Genomic DNA, 18,232 nt, shown 5'->3' on the forward strand with positions numbered 1-18,232 from the left:
CGTCGTATATTCATTCAGCTCCTCTGAACACAGCCCAGTCCACTGACTTGAAGCAATTCTATAGCCGCTCCTCCGCCTCCCACAATCACCTCTTTGTTGTCTTTATCCTGAGAGCCTTGCTCTTTAGCCTCTGCCTGTATGCAGGCAGAAGGACAGCCAAGTGACCAGATTTCCTGAAATGCTGTCTTGGCATGGAACAGCAGGCATTCCTTATCACAGTGCAGTAGATTCAATGTGTTGGAACTGCTGGTGCCGCAGATGGTATGCTGATGATAATTGGAAAGAAATTTCTGCAAACAAGCCTGATTGTAGTCCCTGACAATGATTTGAAAGGCATCAGGGTAGGCTGTTTCTTGTTTGCTCATGGCAGCACTCAATACCTCGAGTGCCTGCTTAACATTGGCTTTTGCCGGTAAGTAAACTACAGTCAGGGTCACAGAAAGAACTCTCTTGGTAAGTAGGACAGTCAGCACTTAATCATTAGATGTTCCAGGTCAAGGGAACAAGAGTGCGGCAAGACTGCTATGTTTGAGCACCACAAAGACTTTATCATGAAACATAGACCCCACCTTTTGCCTTCTCTGAGACAGAAGGCCAGTCAATCCTGTGTACCAAGAAGCCCTCAGACCTTACCAATGTATCCAGTGTGTCCAGAGTGAGACATGTCTCCATGAAACAGAGAACACAGCAATTCCACATTTCCCTCCGATACAGCAATCTTGCCCTTAGATCCTCAATCTTGTTCTCCAGCAATTGTACATTTGTTAACAAGATGCTGGATGGAGGAAGTTTCATGCCCTTCGTTTTAGCCTGGCTTGGAGCCCATCCCTCCTCCCTCTCTTTTGGCAGCAGTGATGTACTTTTGTCCGTTTAAACCAAGCCTGAAAGTTAAGTCCGCCAAACCCTTCAGAAGATTGTGACATCGCTAGTTCGTTAAGACAGTTCAAAAGTATGCTACTTATACGGAAATTACAGGCTGTAGATTGCAGTGAGAGCAGTTCAAAAGAATTATATTTATAAGTTTTGTAAGCTGCCCACAACATGTTGCCAAGATTCACCAGTGCCATCTGAATGTTGGGAGTAAACCCATGCAGTCAAAAGGAGAATATGCTAACTGCATATGGATGCAACCTGGGATTCAGGGCAGAATCTGGGTCACTGGAGCTATGAGGAAGCAGTTGGACAGGCTGTACCACAGTGATAACAGATTCAATATTCAAAGCTGACACTGTTGCACAACCCTACAACGGAAGCATTTAGAGTCCCTGTCACTTTCACCACTGCAGCGGAGTAATTCACGTTCAACTTTGTAACTACAATTGTAGGAGCAACACACGACAGAACCATCACTCCTTCCAAAGTAGGGTCTTGCTCTTCAGTCAAGTGATCACCTGGTTAGAACACAGAGCGGTACAGCACAGGAACACGCTCTTCGGCACACGATACCCATGCCGAATAGAATGCCAAATTAAGCTAAATCTCTTCTGCCTGCCCATGATCTATATCTGTGGCATATTCATCTAAAAGCATATTAAATACCTCTACCATATCAACTTCTACCACTAAGCCTGGACACCTGTTCCTGGTACCTATCACTCGCCGAATAAAAAGTTTGACACTCACAATTCCTTTTAAAATATTACCGTCACAGTTTAAATGCATGTCCTCCAACACTTGACATTTTTACCCGGGGAGAAAGATTTTGACTAACCACACGATCTATGCCCCTGGTCATTTTATAAATTCTTCTCAGCCTCTGACACTCCAGAGGAAACAACCCAAGTTTTCCCAACCTCTCCTTGTACATCATGCCTCTAGTCCAGCGGCATCCTGGCAGACGTCTTTGGTATCCTTTCCAAAGCCTTACTGGTCACTTCATCAGGCAAGTTCATATTTTAGCACACGTCTCTTACCTCCAGGATGAGTTGCTCCAAATGACTGGTCAATCTGCTCTATGGTTGGAGCTATAGCCTGAGAGTTGAAGTGTACACCACTGCAAAATAACAAAGATCAGACACGCTCATTATAGAACGGGCTTGGTACAGAATATAGAGTCTTAGTCAATAAGGTACAATGAGATTATATCCACTGGAGAGGGTGCTTTCCCACACCTCTCCAGTCCTCAAAGGTCACTCTGGGCCTTAATTTAATGTATTACAGCCCATAGTCACACAGAAGCAGAGCTAAGCAATTTCTTTCTGTAGCTCACTGGCAAAAAGCTAACAATTAGATTATGTTCTACTGCACTCCTTTCTACAAGAAACAGCCCATCACCGAACATATCAACTCACTTTCAAGGACTTTTCATCTCATGTTCTTGATATTCATTGGTTATTTATTTATTATTTTCTTTTGTATTTGCGCATTTTATTGTCTTTTGCATACTGGCTGCTTGTCTATTCTGTTGGGTGCAGTTTTTCATCGATTCTTTTGTGTTACTGTGTATGCCCATAAGAAAATGAATTTCAGAGCTGTGTATGGTGACATACATGTACTTTGATAATAAAATTTCGTTGAACACTGAACAAGAATTCCTTATACATGTTTCCCAATTGGTCATAATAATAACTGCTAATCATCCATTCTTCATGTTGTAGGAAGAGCCCAATGGAGAAAAGACTAACCTTACAGTTGTCAGAATATATTGCAGTTTCAGCTAATGGCACACAAAACACAGACTACGGGACCCACCCTGGGGAAAATTAGCACTGCCTCATTCACATTAGCCTGGAACTACCAATCATGATCTCAAAGCAAAATCAAGCTGTAATTAGCAGAAAGATGCACTGCAGCAATGAAATGTGCCTCAGTGGAAATAAAGTGGTAGCTTTACGAAGGAGTAAGATTTGCTAGTGTATGTGACATTGCATTGCTGAGGACCGTCTTTTCTGTGATATAAAGTGCTTTGGATGAATCTTTGCTCCCCATGTGATCTACTGTACTAAGTCAAAAACAATTCCTAATTTTTAAAAGCAATAGCAAAGCTATTCATTTTCTATGGTGAACTATTAAGTCTGCCTTTTAATAACAACTTATTGCATCACATTGGTGAAATTGCCTTGCAAAAATAATCTGAAGGCAGCTGAAAGGTGTGTGGAGCTTGGAGCAGAAACTGCTGGTTTCAATTTCAATGAAACCTTCTTGAAATCCAGACTCAATGTAAATGCAGAGGCTGGGCTAAGACATTGTGAGTCTAACTTTAATTAGAACTGGAAAATTTATAAGGGAGAAACAGATGGGCTGGAGACTAAAGCAAAAGTACTAACAGGTTATAAAATTTTTAGAAGCACAACTCGTGGAATCACTGAAAGCATCCCCCACACAAGAATTTACTGAAGTTGAGAACTGTAATTTTACTTTGAAGCATAATGAGATGTCTGGCTATGTGTTGTGGCATTTGAACTTATGGTTTGCATTACCAGACAACAATGGACTGTTCTATTCTAGGAACCATTTAACTCAGTCAGCCAATTGCATGCTGTATAGTTTGCTCTTAGTTCATGCAGTTAATGCTCCAAGGCTACATCACAGAACCAAACTTTGCATGCTCCAATTCTTTGATTTACAAATATGAAAAATATTTATTGGTGTACTTCCAGATTGTTGTTGACAGAGAAGAGATGCTTATATCACATATTCTAGAATTTTAGGTTACGGCAAACACAAGTTCTGCTGTAGTATTCACAAGGAGTTACCTTTCCATTGAACCCACAGACATTAAGTTAATTTCTGCTCAGCAAAATAGGACCAATCCATGATTTGTAACCATGAAATATCAGTGCTAACTGCCATTCTGTTTAATAAAGTGCAATTTTTTATTTTACCATTACAAATCTGGATATAGGCTGCTACTGGGATATTTCCAAGTTACTCAAAGGCTTTGAACTATGGGTGAGAATGGAACTTAGTATTGAACATTAGAATTACCAAGCCACAAGAATATAGATTTAGGATTGCAACAACGAGCTAGCACAAAACTTTCTCACACTGACAAGTTGTGAAGAGTAGGGTGCCACAGTGATCAATGTGTTGGCTCTAGTTATTCAAATATTATCAAAGAGTTGACCAAACATCGTGGTACTTGATGTTGATGTTTGATAGCGATACAAAACTCAGAGGGATTGAGAGTGGGGAGGAGGAAGTTATGCGGCTTTAAGGTGATACAGAAAATCTGAGTGAGCAGATGAAACTATGACAGATATAAATAATGTGGAAACATATGAAGTTATCTACTTTGGTGCACAAAACAGAAAAACGGTATTTTTTTAAATGCTGAGATTGGGTAATGTTGATTTTGAAGGGTCCTAGATATCCACGTACAAGAGTCATTGAAACCCAGTAAGCAGGTGCACCAAGGGATTTAGAAGCTGAATGGTATATTGCCGGTTATTCCAAGAAGATTTGAGTACAACAGTAACAACGTCTTAATGCAATTATTATTGGGCATCGGTGATATTGTTCCTGGTGTGTTGTGTATGATTTCCATCTCAGAGTTGTACAACACAGAAATAGGCCTTTCATTACAACATGCCCAAATTGACACTAATCTCACCTGCCCACATTAGGCCCATATCATTCTATGCCTTGCCTGTCTAAATGTCTCAAATGTGCTGATTGTACCTAATTTCACCACTCCAATTATCAATCACTTCCTTCAGTGTAGCATGTGGAACCAGACACAGCACTCTGAGTGTGTTCTAATCAGTGTTTTGCAAAGTTGCAACATAATGTCCAACTTTTAGATTCTATACCCTGACCTTTGAAGGCAAGCACATGACATGCCCCCTTCACCACCTTATCTTCCTATGTTGTCACTCTCAGGGAACTACGGACTTGACATTGCCTAGTGTCCCCTATCATTTACTGTGCATATTCAACCTGTTTGACTTCTCAAATATATCACCACACACTTCTCAGGATTAAATTTCAGCTGTCAACACCACCCAACATTCCATCTGATCTATATTCTGCTGTAGCCTGAGACAATCTTCCTCACTATTCAAAACACTAACAACTTTTCTGTCATACATTTTGCTACATTTACATCCTGGTCTCCAACAAATATCCCGCAACGATAACTGCAGCACAGCAGAGTTCACAGACTTCCAGCCAGAGAAAAACAACCTTTCACCTTCTGCCTCTCATCACCAAGCTAATTTTGGATCCAAATAGTTAGGTTACATTGGTTCCCATTAGCCTTAACCATCTGAACCAGACTACCATGCAGTACTTTGTCAGATGTATTTAGGTAAAGTTCTACTGCCTTACTTGTCAGTCCTCATCATTTCTCTTCAAAAATGACACTCAATTAAATTTGAGGGGCTAACTATCCCTGATCAGCTCCCTACCCTTAGAATTTTCTCCAATAATCCCCCTAGCATTGATGCAAAACTCACCGGCTCATTGCTGCTGCCTTTTCTAAGTAAAGAAACTACTTCAGCTATCGTCTCTCCTAAAGGAACAGTCTCAACTATCCTGTCCTAAAGGAACAGTCTCAATTATCCTCTGTCCGAAAGGAACAGTGTCAACTATCCTCTGTCCTAAAGGAACGGTCTCAGTTATCGTCCCTCCTAAAGGAACAGTCTCAACTATTCCCTGTCCTAAAGGAATGGTTTCAGCTATTGTTTATCCGAAAGGAACAGTCTCAACTATCCTCTGTCCTAAAGGAACGGTCTCAGCTATTGTTTATCCGAAAGGAACAGTTTCAATTATCCTCTGTCCTAAAGGAACAGTCTCAACTATCCTCTGTCCTAACGGAACGGTCTCAACTATCCTCTGTCCTAAAGGAATGGTCTCAGCTATTGCTTATCCGAAAGGAACAGTCTCAACTATTCTCTGTCCTAAAGGAACGGTCTCAGCTATCCTCTATCCTAAGGGAACGGTCTCAGTTATCGTCTATCCTAAAGGAACGGTCTCAACTATCCTCTGTCCTACAGGAACGGTTTCAGCTATCCTCTACCCAAAAGGAACAACTTCACCTGTCCTCCATCTTAAAGAAATAACCTCAGCTATTCTCTATCCCAAAGAAACAACCTTAGCTAACCTCTGTTCTTGCAGCACGTGTGGCGAACAAAGATTTCTCCTCCTTTGTTTTCCATAGCAATCTGAGAAAGCTATCATCAGACACTAGGGATTTGTTAACTCTTGTGTCCCCTATCACTTGACACCTTCACATCTCTCTGCTTGCAGAATCCAGAAGTATTCATTTATCACCTTGCCTACAGCTCCTGCCTCCACTTTAGGAACTCATTCTTTCCCTGGCTACCCTCTTGTGCCTGATATACTAATGGAACATCTTGGATTCTATTCAAATCTCATTTACCATGGACATTCACAATCCACTTTCGCCCTGCTAATTTCTTCAAGTTGCCTTCTGAGCGTTCTATATGAATATCTCAATTCCAATTGCCTATACCTGCTATATGTTCACTTTATTTTCTGATGAAACTTTCCTGAAAAAAGGGACATATGTGACACAAAGAGTATGCAATAAAGATTCAGCCGGGTTGCCCTAGGATGGTGGTTTTGCCTTATAAGGAGCCAATGAGTCAATTAGGCCTGCATTCTTTCAAGATCTCATCAAAATTTCAAATTCTTAAAGGACTTGGGGGAGGGGGGAGGTGGGATTGGTTATGTTTCCTATAGCTGAGGAGTGGGAAACCAGCATTCAGTTTCAGAATAAGGACTGGTGTACTTACATTGAGATGAGTGCATTAGAGTTTGTGTATGTCAGAGAGAGAGAGAGATTGTGTATGTGTCAGAGAGAGACAGAGTAAAGATTTGAAACTCTCTACTATGGATGGCTGGGTAGGCTCAGTCACTGAGTTCATTCAAAACAGACTCATAAGTCTCTGGGTGCAAGAAAATCAAGCGATATCGGGATAGAGTCCTGAAGCAGGGTCTCAGCCCGAAACATTGACTGTTTACTCCTGATGCCGCCTGACCTGCTGAGCTCCTCCAGTGTTTTGTGTTGATATGAGGACAGAGCAGGAAAAGAGTGTTGAGCTGAGAAGCGATGCCGGCGTGCCCCTTGAGTCGCCTACATCCTGCCTAGCCTTTGGTGTTTAGATTGAGGTAGGAGTCCTGGCAAAGAACTTGCTGCCCTGTCCTAGATTGTGTGGGATCGGTCGTACTGCTGGATCTGGTCCGTCATGAGTGCAACTTGTAAGTGTCCTCTACAATCACTCTGAGCACCAGTGCCCCACAGGGCTGTGTACTCAGCCCCCTGCTGTACTCACTGTACACCCATGATTGTGTAGCCAAGTTTCCATCAAACTCAATATATAAGTTTGCTGATGACACAACAATTGTAGGCCGTATCTCGGGTAATGATGAGTTTGAGTACAGGGAGGAAATAAAGAACCTGGTGGCATGGTGCGAAGACAATATCCTATCCCTCAATGTCAGCAAGACGAAGGAATTAGTTGTTTAAGAAGTAGCGGACTGCACGACCCAACTTACATCGGTGGTGCGCAAGTGGAACAGGTCAAAAGCTTTAAGTTCCTTGGGGGTCAATATCACAAATGACCTGACTTGTTCCAGCCAAGCAGAGTTCACTGCTAAGAAGGCCCACCAGCGCCTTTACTTCCTGAGAAAACTAAAGAAATTTGGCCTGTCCCCTAAAACCCTCACTAATTTTTATAGATGCACCATAGAAAGCATTCTTCTAGGGTGCATCAGAACCTGGTATGGAAGTTGTCTTGTCCAAGACCGAAAGAAGCTGCAGAAGATCGTGAACATGGCGCAGCACATCACACAAACCAATCTTCTGTCCTTGGACTCACTTTACACCACACACTGTCGGAGCAGTGCTGCCAGGATAATCAAGGACACGACCCACCCAGCCAACACACTTTTCGTCCCTCTTCCCTCCGGGAGAATGCTCAGGAGCTTGAAGACTCATACGGCCAGATTTGAGAACAGCTTCTTTCCAACCGTGATAAGACTGCTGAACGGATCCTGATCCGGATCTGGGCCGTCGCCTCCAAATATCCGGACCTGCCTCTCAGTTTCTTTGCACTACCTTACTTTCCATTTTTCTATTTTCTATTTATGATTTATAATTTAAATTTTTAATATTTACTAATTTTTCCTATTTTTAATATTTAATATTTGTACTCCAGGGAGCGGGAAGCGCAGAATTAAGTATCACTGTGATGATTGTACATTCTAGTATCAATTGTTTGGCGACAATAAAGTATAAAATATAAAGGTGAACAATCATTCTTGAGCCCAAGAAAATGACACTGCAGACCCGAAAGAGCAAATGGCCTCCTGCTCCAATTTCCAATATTTTTAATGTAAGGTGAGAACATCAGCAACAATGGTGCCGCAGAGGAGGCTGGTTTCGCCACACACAGACATTACAGGTTGCAGAATCAAGGCCGATGGGTGCAATTGAGCTATGGATGAATAATGAAGGGTACAGCAGATCTGAGGGACTGACACCTGCTCCTGTCCTTGGGTTACCCAGGCGGGAAAGGGCAATCTTTGTTCGGAGTGGCCAAAGCTCAGTTCAGGACTGAATAAGATGAAAAGTCTGGTTCAGTTTGAGACAGAACAGGATGGAGATTATAGCAAGGTAATGCAACATGTGCCAGAAGCTAAAGATTGTTGCAGCTTGTCCAAGAATGGATGCATATCAAGGTGTAGTGTTTCACCAGTGGATTTGCTTGATTCAGATAATCCGAAAAGAAAATGGGTTGATAATAAACTTTGGAGTTTGTTAAGTTTTTACATATGTGACTGAAAATCAGTATCTAGTTCAAGTGTATCCCAACAGAGGGATGGATCACTCCTCTCCCCACTACTCAGGACATTCTATCATCCGTGCACCAACCAGACAAGCGTATCCACTTTCCTGCACGGGCATTGATTGTCCTTCAATGACCACGCCAGGTCTTTCCCAGCTTATGTATAGCCCCTACATAAGAATCGAGCCCTGGGAAAACCAATGGGGTAGATTTGTTGGCTGCTGGGCTAAAGGCATCTTTGGATTGTGGTCACTGTGGGAACTCAATGTGCAGCTGAATTTCTGACTTGCAAGCTGTTTGGGTTACAAATAGTTGGTGGAAAACTTTTGTAACCTGGGAGGACCTGTACAGAAAAACTCCAATACCTTTTGGTCCTTGCAAGTGCTGGACCAGTAAACCTACAGGATTACTGCACTCCCAATAATACAAAACACACTTCCATTTCAGTTTTTATTACATATTACACAGTAGTGTAACTAATTCTTCAGTGAATCGGGTAAGTTAAAGGGGACATAAAGTATACAAGCAGTCCTGACCCCAGCACCGACTGCCTGTTGTTGTATTCCTGGCACACGATTCAGTCCTTGTGGGGCTCTGGGACCACCACTCTCTCTGCACATCTCACTCACTCTCTGGAGACCCGGCTCACATTCCAGACTGAAGTATGAGCCAACTACTAGACCATCAGGATCTGCAAACAACACCAGATCATCAGTTTTACTGCATCTGGTCGAAGGCTACTATGGTGTCATTTTCTCTCAGGCATCACACCTATTTACCACAAATGTTACCTACAGCAAAACTTTGACAGAGATTGGACAACAACCATTTTAAGGTTCTTCCTGGCTTTCAAGACTTATCAGTTCAAAGGATGAACACAGATGAGAAGGTCTAAGCTAGGTGATCCTGTTAAAATGAATCATCCAAGATGACCAAAAAGGTCAGTCGATACTGACTGATTTCCAATCAGAAACTGTTTCCTCAGTGTCCATAGCACAGGTATTAATCATGGGCATTTAAAACCAAATGGCTGTTCATTAATATTTTGAAAAAAAGAATTACTTGGATTTCCAGTTAAGGTCATTGTGTTACTTGTTTTCTTTAATCAAATGATTAGTGATGCCTCATTCTTTTCTACATATTTTTTGGAAGTCAGTTCCCTTCCAGTTCTTTCATGGAGTACACTATACGTGACACATCTAGGACTTATATTTGAAATGGCTGGGCAAGAGTCCTACTAATTTTGAGCTCCGTAATGTAACTGATAGTGTACAGAGTACAAAAAGCAATGCAATGTGTGTCACAGGTCTACTTCCATCTTAAAAAACCTTTTATCTCAATCTTCACCGGCCTTATACTCAAATACTTTGACAAATCACAACATTATGCAAATACTGTATAAAAACAGGTAGAAGGTGGCTTTTTGAATAATTTTTTAATAATCTGTAACAATTGTTGATAAAATTGTCAAGTGTATTGCTTATGACGTTTTCAGCGAGGGCAGCATTAAAAGGGGCAGCAGTTAAAATTTCAAATCCAGTGTTGTGATATTTCAGGAATGCAAACCATTTGATCACATACTCCACAGAGTTCTTCTCAGATGTGTTTATGTGTGAGGTGACAAAGATCAAATCAAAAATCATTTATTGATTTCACTAATTCTTGGTAGCCACTTCAGTACAACATTTAGTGAGACTAGTAAGAAAATCAATGGCCTATGCCCCCACAACATTCACACTAATCAACATGGGCATTACAATCTCCCAGTCTTCAATTATTGAACCTGTGTCTAGGATAATAAATTATTCTTTCAAATTAATTCTCAACTTTGGTCACTCTCAACCCTTTGAGACAATTAGATATCTTCTGAATAAAAACCTCACTTGAACTTAGCAAGAATTGCACCTTATTTGATAGTATTATTTCTAAAAAAACTTATTCTTCTAATTTTGAAAGTTCACAGTATGGGACAGGCCAGATAGCATAGGTTCAAGTTCTATACAACAGTGTATATGTACCACTGTACAGATATGGAGGTTGGGACCTGCTTCTTGTGAAGAAAAGTTCTAAACTGTGAAATATGATTGTAAAGTATTAGTGATAATTCTGGTAGAGAATTTCAATACAAAGTCAGTTCAGATGCTGATTAAGCTTTGAGTCTCCATTCACATCTTCCAGATTTTCAAATTTAAAAGTTACTTCCCATTTCCTTCCATGCATTTTTTTCTTCTAAGAGCTTTATTTTCAAGACTAAAATAAATACTTAATTAAATTATGTTCTTGAATTTCATCTCCAAAGCAAGAAATTAGTGGGAATATAAACTGTTCATAATGTTCAATCTGACTACAACAATTCAGTAAAGACAACTACAATTTCCCAGACCTCTGGGAATACCACAGCAACCTGACTGTGGTGATATGACGTGTCAGAACGTGATTGCAGAGAGTTCTGAGCATGCGCAGAAATGATAGAATGATCGAGAACATGGTACTGTAAAAACGTGGTTTGGTTGTTGCTGTAAATAAAAGTTCTATTTCTTCCAGAAGATGTTTCTTCATTTGTAACCCACAGTACATATAAATATAAAGAACACAACATGGTGTCAGAAGTTGGTCTGGAAGACAACATGGTGTCAGAAGTTGTTCTGGAAGAATAATACGTTGCCTAATGCAGGACAATCGAAGATTTAAAAAGAGTTTGGACTGTGTGTCGCTAACAGTTTTACAAATTGAAGGTTTGCAACCTCCACCGACACTTCAATTGTCTGGGAATGTAGTTGAGAACTGGAGGAAATTTAAGCAACATTTTGAACTGTATTTATCAGCGATCGGTGCTGATGAAAAACTGGAAAAAATGAAAGCTGCGCTTCTACTCCACGTAATAGGTGACGACGCAATGAGGTACATAATCATTTTATTTTTGAAAATGGAGATAATTTAAAGTTGGAATCGATAATGGACAAATTTGAAGCATTTTGTATACTGAAGCGTAATGTGATGTACGAAAGGCATATATTTTTTACATGTACACAGAGAGCTGGTGTAACTATTGATCAATATGTTACTGAGTTGAGACACTGGAGTAAAACATGCGAGTTTGGAGAACTGACAGACTCTCTCATTAAAGACAGAATTATTTGTGGCATTCAGGATAATGGTCTGAGAGAAAGACTGTTAAGAGAACAAGACTTAGACTTGGAAAAAGCTTTGATGCTCTGCAAAGCTTCAGAAACCGTGACGTCACAAGCTAAAGAACTTTTCATTGAGAACGGCAACGTAGTTGCTGTAAAAAAGCGCGAACATATTAGAAAAAATAATAAAAGCACAACAAAACTGACAGAGAGCAAGACGTCATCTGAGAGAAAAAAGCTATGTGATCGCCGTGGGCAGCAGCATTGGCAAAAACAGTGTCCAGCGTATAGGAACATCTGCAACGACTGCGGTAAAAGTAATCATTTTTTATGCTGTTGCAGAAGTAGAAAGAAAATAAAACAAGTAAATGAAGTGCTTGAAAATGAAATTGAGTTTTATATAGATGTGCTTTGTGAAAACAAAGTAAGAATGACTGGACTATTCCATTCGAGGTGAACCAAAACAATATTCTGTTTAAACTTGATACTGGAGCACAAGTAAATGTTCTTGTAGAATCTGAGTTTAATGCATTAAAGCCAAGACCAAAGTTACATAAGACAAATATAAAAGTGACTGGGTATTCAGGTGCAGACATTCCAGTTAAAGGAACATGTGTGGGAAAAGTATCACACTAAAATAGTGTGCACACACTTTCATTTGTGTTGGTACCAAAAAATGTACAGTCAATACTGGGTTTATCTGCCTGTGAGAGACTGAATTTGGTGAAAAGAGGCTTAGTCCTGGACAGTGACACAGAGTCAGAATATAGTGACTTGATGGAAGAGTATGAGGACTTGTTCAAAGGGCTTGGTTGTCTTCCAGGAGAGCACATGATTAAAATTGACAACACAGTGCCACCCGTAGTACATCCATGTACTTTTGCATTACGTCATCAACTGAAAACAGAGCTTGACATAATGGAACGGCTAGGAGTCACAAAAAAATTGATGAACCAACTGAATAGGTCAATTCAGTTTTCATTGTTGATAAGAAAAATGGAAAACTGAGGATTTGCTTAGATCCAAGAGACTTGAATCGAGCCATTAAAAGAGATCATTTCAAATTGCCTGTTTGTGAAGAAATTATGTCACAGTTTGCAAATGCGAAGTACTTTAGTAAATTAGATGCATCCTCTGGATTCTGGCAACTTAAACTAGATGAACCGAGTTCAAAGTTATGTACCTTTAACACTCTTTTTGCCAGATACCGTTTTCTTAGGCTTCCGTTTAGAATTGTATCAGCTCCTGAAGTGTACCATAAAACCATTCACATGCTATATGAGCACATTGAGGGCGTAGATACATCCATGGACGATATTATTGTTTGGGGATCATCTAAACAAGAGCATGACGCCAGACTTAGACAAGTCTTAGAGGCAACACGCAAGGCAAACCTGAAGTTGAATAAAGACAAATGTCAGCTAGGAGTGACCGAACTTACCTTTGTGGGTGATATCATCAGCAATGAGGGTGTGCGTCCTGATCCATTGAAGGTTTCTGCTATTGAGAACATGCCAAGACCGCAGTGTAAAAAGGATGTTCAAAGGTTTATGGGAATGGTCAACTACATGGGAAAATTCATACCCAATCTTTCGCAACAGCTTGCTCCATTGAGGCAGATAATAGAAAAGAAAAACAAATGGAGCTGGAATCATGAACAGGAGAAGGCATGGCAAAATCTCAAGAAAGTGCTCACCAAAGAACCTGTGTTTAAACTCTATGATGCTGAGAGACCCATCAAAATCTCAAGCCGGCTTAGGGGCAGTATTACTCCAGAAACATGATCAGAAATGGCTACCAGTGGTATATGCACCTCGTTCATTATCTGATCCAGAAACAAGGTATGCTCAAATTGAAAAAGAGTTGCTCAGCATTATGTTTGCTTGTGAGAGATTTCATCAGTTTGTGTCAGGGCAAACTATTGATGTTGAAACTGATCACAAGCCTCTGATTGCATTGTTTCACAAACCTTTAAGCGACTGTCCTTTGCAAATTCAGAGAATGGTGATCAAATTGCAAAGGTGTTCATTGAATGTGTCATACACACCTGGAAAATTCATGTACACGGCAGACACACTTTCCAGAGCTGTGGATCCAACAACAGAAGACAGTCACAGGGATGCTGTTGATGTTCAAGCATTTGTTGATATGATCATAGAAACTGTACCTGTTTCTGCTGAAAAGTTGGAACTGCCTTGTCTTGAGACAGAGAAGGACAAAATTCTCAGTCAGGTAATACAAGTGGTGATGGATGGATGGCCAGATAATAAGCACGACTGTACCTCAGAGGTACAAAAATATTGGAACCACAGATCAGAACTTTCTGTTGTAGATGACATATTGTACAAAGGTAGCAGAATTGAGATTCCTAAAAGTATCCGAAAAGAAATGCTTGGGAAAATTCATGAAGGCCACCTAGGTATTGAAAAATGTAAGAGAAGGGCGCAGGAAGTGACGTTTTGGCCCAGGATGAATCAAGATATTACAGAATTGGTGTCTTCTTGTCAAATATGCCTTAAATACCAACCTAGAAGCATCCTAAGAGGGAAGTGAACAAGTGAAAACAACCCTAAGGAGCCACTGCATCCACATCTTAGTCCTCAGAGACTTTATCAAAAGGTAGGCGTTGATCTTTTTGTAACTGACATCAAAGATCATGTATTAATAACAGATTACTACTCATTGTATCCTGAAGTATGTGGTCTGAGCAGAACAACTGCAGAGAATGTAATTACATGCATGAAATCAATTTTTTCCAGACATGGCATACCTGATGAAGTTTTCACAGACAATGGTCCATAATTCAATGGCAAATGCATGAGACATTTGGCTCATGAATGGGGCTTTGTTCATACAACATCTAGTCCATTTTTCACCTCAATCCAATGGATTAGTTGAGAAGTCGGTAGGAATTATCAAGAAACTGACGCACAAAGCAAAAGATAATGGAGGTGCTTTTTATAAAGTTTTGCTAGCCTATCGCAGTGCTCCACTTCAATGTGGATTTTCACCTGCTCAGCTCTTGATGGGATGCCGTTTGAGATCCAATCTGCCAATCGATGAGAGCCTTCTGAGAACAGAGGGAGGTGAACAAGTGAAAAGATGGAAAGATGAACACAATGCAAAGTGAAAGCATACTTTGAGAGATGTTCTCGTCCATTATCTGACGGCACCAAGGAGGTGAAGTAATGATACAAGACAAAATAAACACAGGACTTGAAGTAAAACCCAGATCATGCATGGTCCAAACAGAAGGAGAAGTATTAAGAAGAAATCGCAAAGACCTCAAGAAAGAGCCAACTTCAGAGTTTCAGTTAACTGATGCAGACCAGACAAAACATGGAAAAAACAACAAAACACAAGAACTGTGTGAACCACCTATTAGTGTTCGTAAACCCCCTTAGAGATTGATAGAGGTATGTTACATTATGCATTTGCTCTGGTTAATGTTGCTAATTGTTTTTCTTGTTAAGGAAAGGAAGATGTGGTGATATGGCATGTCAAAACGTGATTGGACAGAGTTCTGAGCACATGCAGAAATGATAGAATGATCAAGAACATGGTACTGTAAGAACGTGGTTTGGTTGTTGCTGTAAATAAGAGTTCTATTTCTTCCAGAAGATGGTTCTTTATTAGTAACCCACGATACGTATAAATATAAAGAACACAACACTGACCTATGTGATGAAAGATTAATTCAGGGCCAGACTTTCCTCAGCAAAAAAAAACTGTCATAGGAACTCAGTGGATTCTGTTGCAGGGTCACGACCTGAAACACCATCTTCATAGATGCTACTCAACTTACTGAGTTCTTCCAATAGTTTGTTTTTTTTTGCTCCAAATTTAGTATCTGTAGTCAGTCATTTCTCTAGATTTCCCTCAAACTTAAAACCAGCTGGCACATTCAGTACCCCTTGCACCACTGACCTGCACTTGGGACTCTGGCATAATTGCTTGTCTTGACACATACTACCACAATATAGTAAAACCACTCACCAGTACTTCAATTTAACTTTACTCAAGTCATAAACTTCAATCACCTAAGGAGAGAAGAAGATTACAAGATCAGTTTGAGTTGCTGACTCGATGAGACAAAAACTTCCTGGGCACCATATACATTCCTAAATTGAAAAAAAAACAGGAATGTAGAAAGTTGGTTAGAACTTACCGTTATCAATTTAGCATCATAGAGCAATAATCACTGCTCACTCAGCACAAGGCCTTGGCAAGGTTTCCAAAATAATTGCATAATTATCAAAAGATAGAAAGCAACCTACATTTTTCTGAAGGGATCTATGATCCACAACTTGCAATTTACAAACAAGTTACAAAGCATCCAAAGTGAGGAAACCTTAGTCTGCACAGTTAGGAGAAAAAAAAGTTTAGTAGTCCTTACTGTACATTCGAATGAATAGATGAAAGGAATAGTTAAGATAAATGTGCTAAGATGACTTCCAACCCATATTATGAATGGAAGTAACTAATAACTCTGCAGTCACTAATAGTGTAGACCTCTACAGGGTCTCTGGTAATAAATAGGACTTGATTCTCATCAAAAGGCTTGGATTCAAGGTCCGACCAATGTGATAAAAACAATAAAAAACATAGAACATGGAGTTATAATGCCAGATAACTAGACTCTAGCAGACTGCAGAGAATACATCATATATTAAAGGTGCATTCCTTTGAATGAGATTTTAAACCAAGATCCTATAGATTGATTATAAAGATCCCATGGCTTTATTATGAAGATTTTTATCCTTCATTTCAAACCTAAAAGTTATCCTTCAGTCAATATTTCCAGCAAAAAAGATTATTTTTTATTTAGTGATACAACACGGAATAAGCCTTCAGGCCCTTCGAGCCACATCGCCCTGCAACCCCCAATTTAACCCTAAATTGATCATGGGACAGTTTTACAATGACCAATTAACTTACTAACTAGTACGTCTTTGGACCATGGGAGGATGCCAGAGCACCCGGAGAAAACCCACACATTCCACAGGGAGGATGCACAAACCCCTTAGAGGATGCCGGATTGAACTCCAAACTCTAACACCCTGCACTGTAACAGCGTCACGCTGACCTCTATGCTGTCATGGCGATAATTATGTAGCCATTATCACATTTTAGGCTCCATATTTAGGCCAATATTCTGCGTTGGACAATGTTAACTGCTGTGGGAAAAAGTCAGTCCCTCTAAAGTGCATTCACCACTGTAGAATACACATGTCCCATTATATGACTAGCAACACACACAAAATGCTGGAGGAACTCAGCAGGCCAGGCAGCATCTATGGAAAAAAGTTCAGTCGACATTTCGTGCCGAGACCCTTCGGCAGGTCTGCCCGAAACATCGACTGTGCTTTTTTCCACAGATTCTGCCTGGCTGAGACCCTCCAACATCTTGTGTGTGTTGCTCGGATTCCCAGTGACTGCAGATTTTCTCTTGTTTGTCTTCATCTGACTATATGACTTTGTGCTGTATTTTATTTATTGGCTTTGAAGCACTGGTCAAACCTTACTGAATAGGGTATTACCTTGGTGGGCAAAGGCCTGTTGCGGTTTAATTATTACTGCTGGGCAGAAATTCAGCTAGATGGAGAACAGCAGCTAAAAGACAATGAATGAAGAACTGAGTAAGGTATTTATAGATGCTCCTCATGTATATTACTGCCTAATGAGATTTCGCGATCTCACTAGTAAACTCCTGCTAGGGGTACTTGATTGTAGGTAGATAATTTCCTATAGAAATTCTTCTCAGCTAACCTCTCCAAGTTCCCAGAGAGTTTGGGAGCTCTCAGCCTCCCTTCTCTCATCACTGCAGCAGTCTCCACCTAATGAAGCAGTGTGGCTTGCAGTGTGGCCTTACTGTGTTTGTCCCAATAAGGGCTGACCAAAAGATCACTGATATGAAACCAAGTACTGAGAGATCTGACAATACACCCATAGAATAGTATGTACAGTACTGAAGCTGAATGCAGTGCATCTTTACTAAGGGAAACCCAACAACATTATTCTGAGAACCTTGCAATCTATTGGGTATTTACAAAAAAGTTAGCTGCTATGCATTGCTACCGTAGCCCTTGCTAAAATAAGGAAAGAAATTTCTTGGCTGGTGTAACTCAGGTTAATTAAACCCAAAGATGTATGTTAGAAAGCTCCACCTGTGGAGAGATGAAAAGTAGGTTTACCAAATTAAAAAAAAGCTATGCAAGAACGAGGCGTGGCTGATGCAGCGCGGGAAAGCAAGAGAAATGCAGTGAACCTTTAGAAACTAAAGCTATAAACTGTTAGAAGTGGAATCAGTTGTGAGTATCTCTACCCTACTTACTTGAAAACCTCAGG

The 18,232-nt window shown here is 40.4% G+C and overlaps 1 protein-coding gene across 5 annotated transcripts in view; it reads right to left on the reverse strand.

The window, feature by feature from the left end:
* Nucleotides 1-18,232, reverse strand: part of phaf1 (phagosome assembly factor 1) — a 124,282-nt gene that overhangs the window by 38,114 nt on the left and 67,936 nt on the right. For all 5 annotated transcript variants that reach the window (XM_063066713.1, XM_063066709.1, XM_063066710.1 and 2 more), the window contains exons 4-5: nt 15,881-15,924; nt 1,914-1,993 (exon numbers count right to left, since the gene is read on the reverse strand). In XM_063066713.1, coding sequence (XP_062922783.1) covers nt 1,914-1,993; nt 15,881-15,924 — 124 coding nt within the window. The remainder of the gene's footprint in view (nt 1-1,913; nt 1,994-15,880; nt 15,925-18,232) is intronic.

The sequence above is a fragment of the Mobula hypostoma genome, chromosome 14 (assembly GCF_963921235.1).
Source record: "Mobula hypostoma chromosome 14, sMobHyp1.1, whole genome shotgun sequence".
In the NCBI taxonomy this organism is placed as follows: domain Eukaryota; kingdom Metazoa; phylum Chordata; class Chondrichthyes; order Myliobatiformes; family Myliobatidae; genus Mobula; species Mobula hypostoma.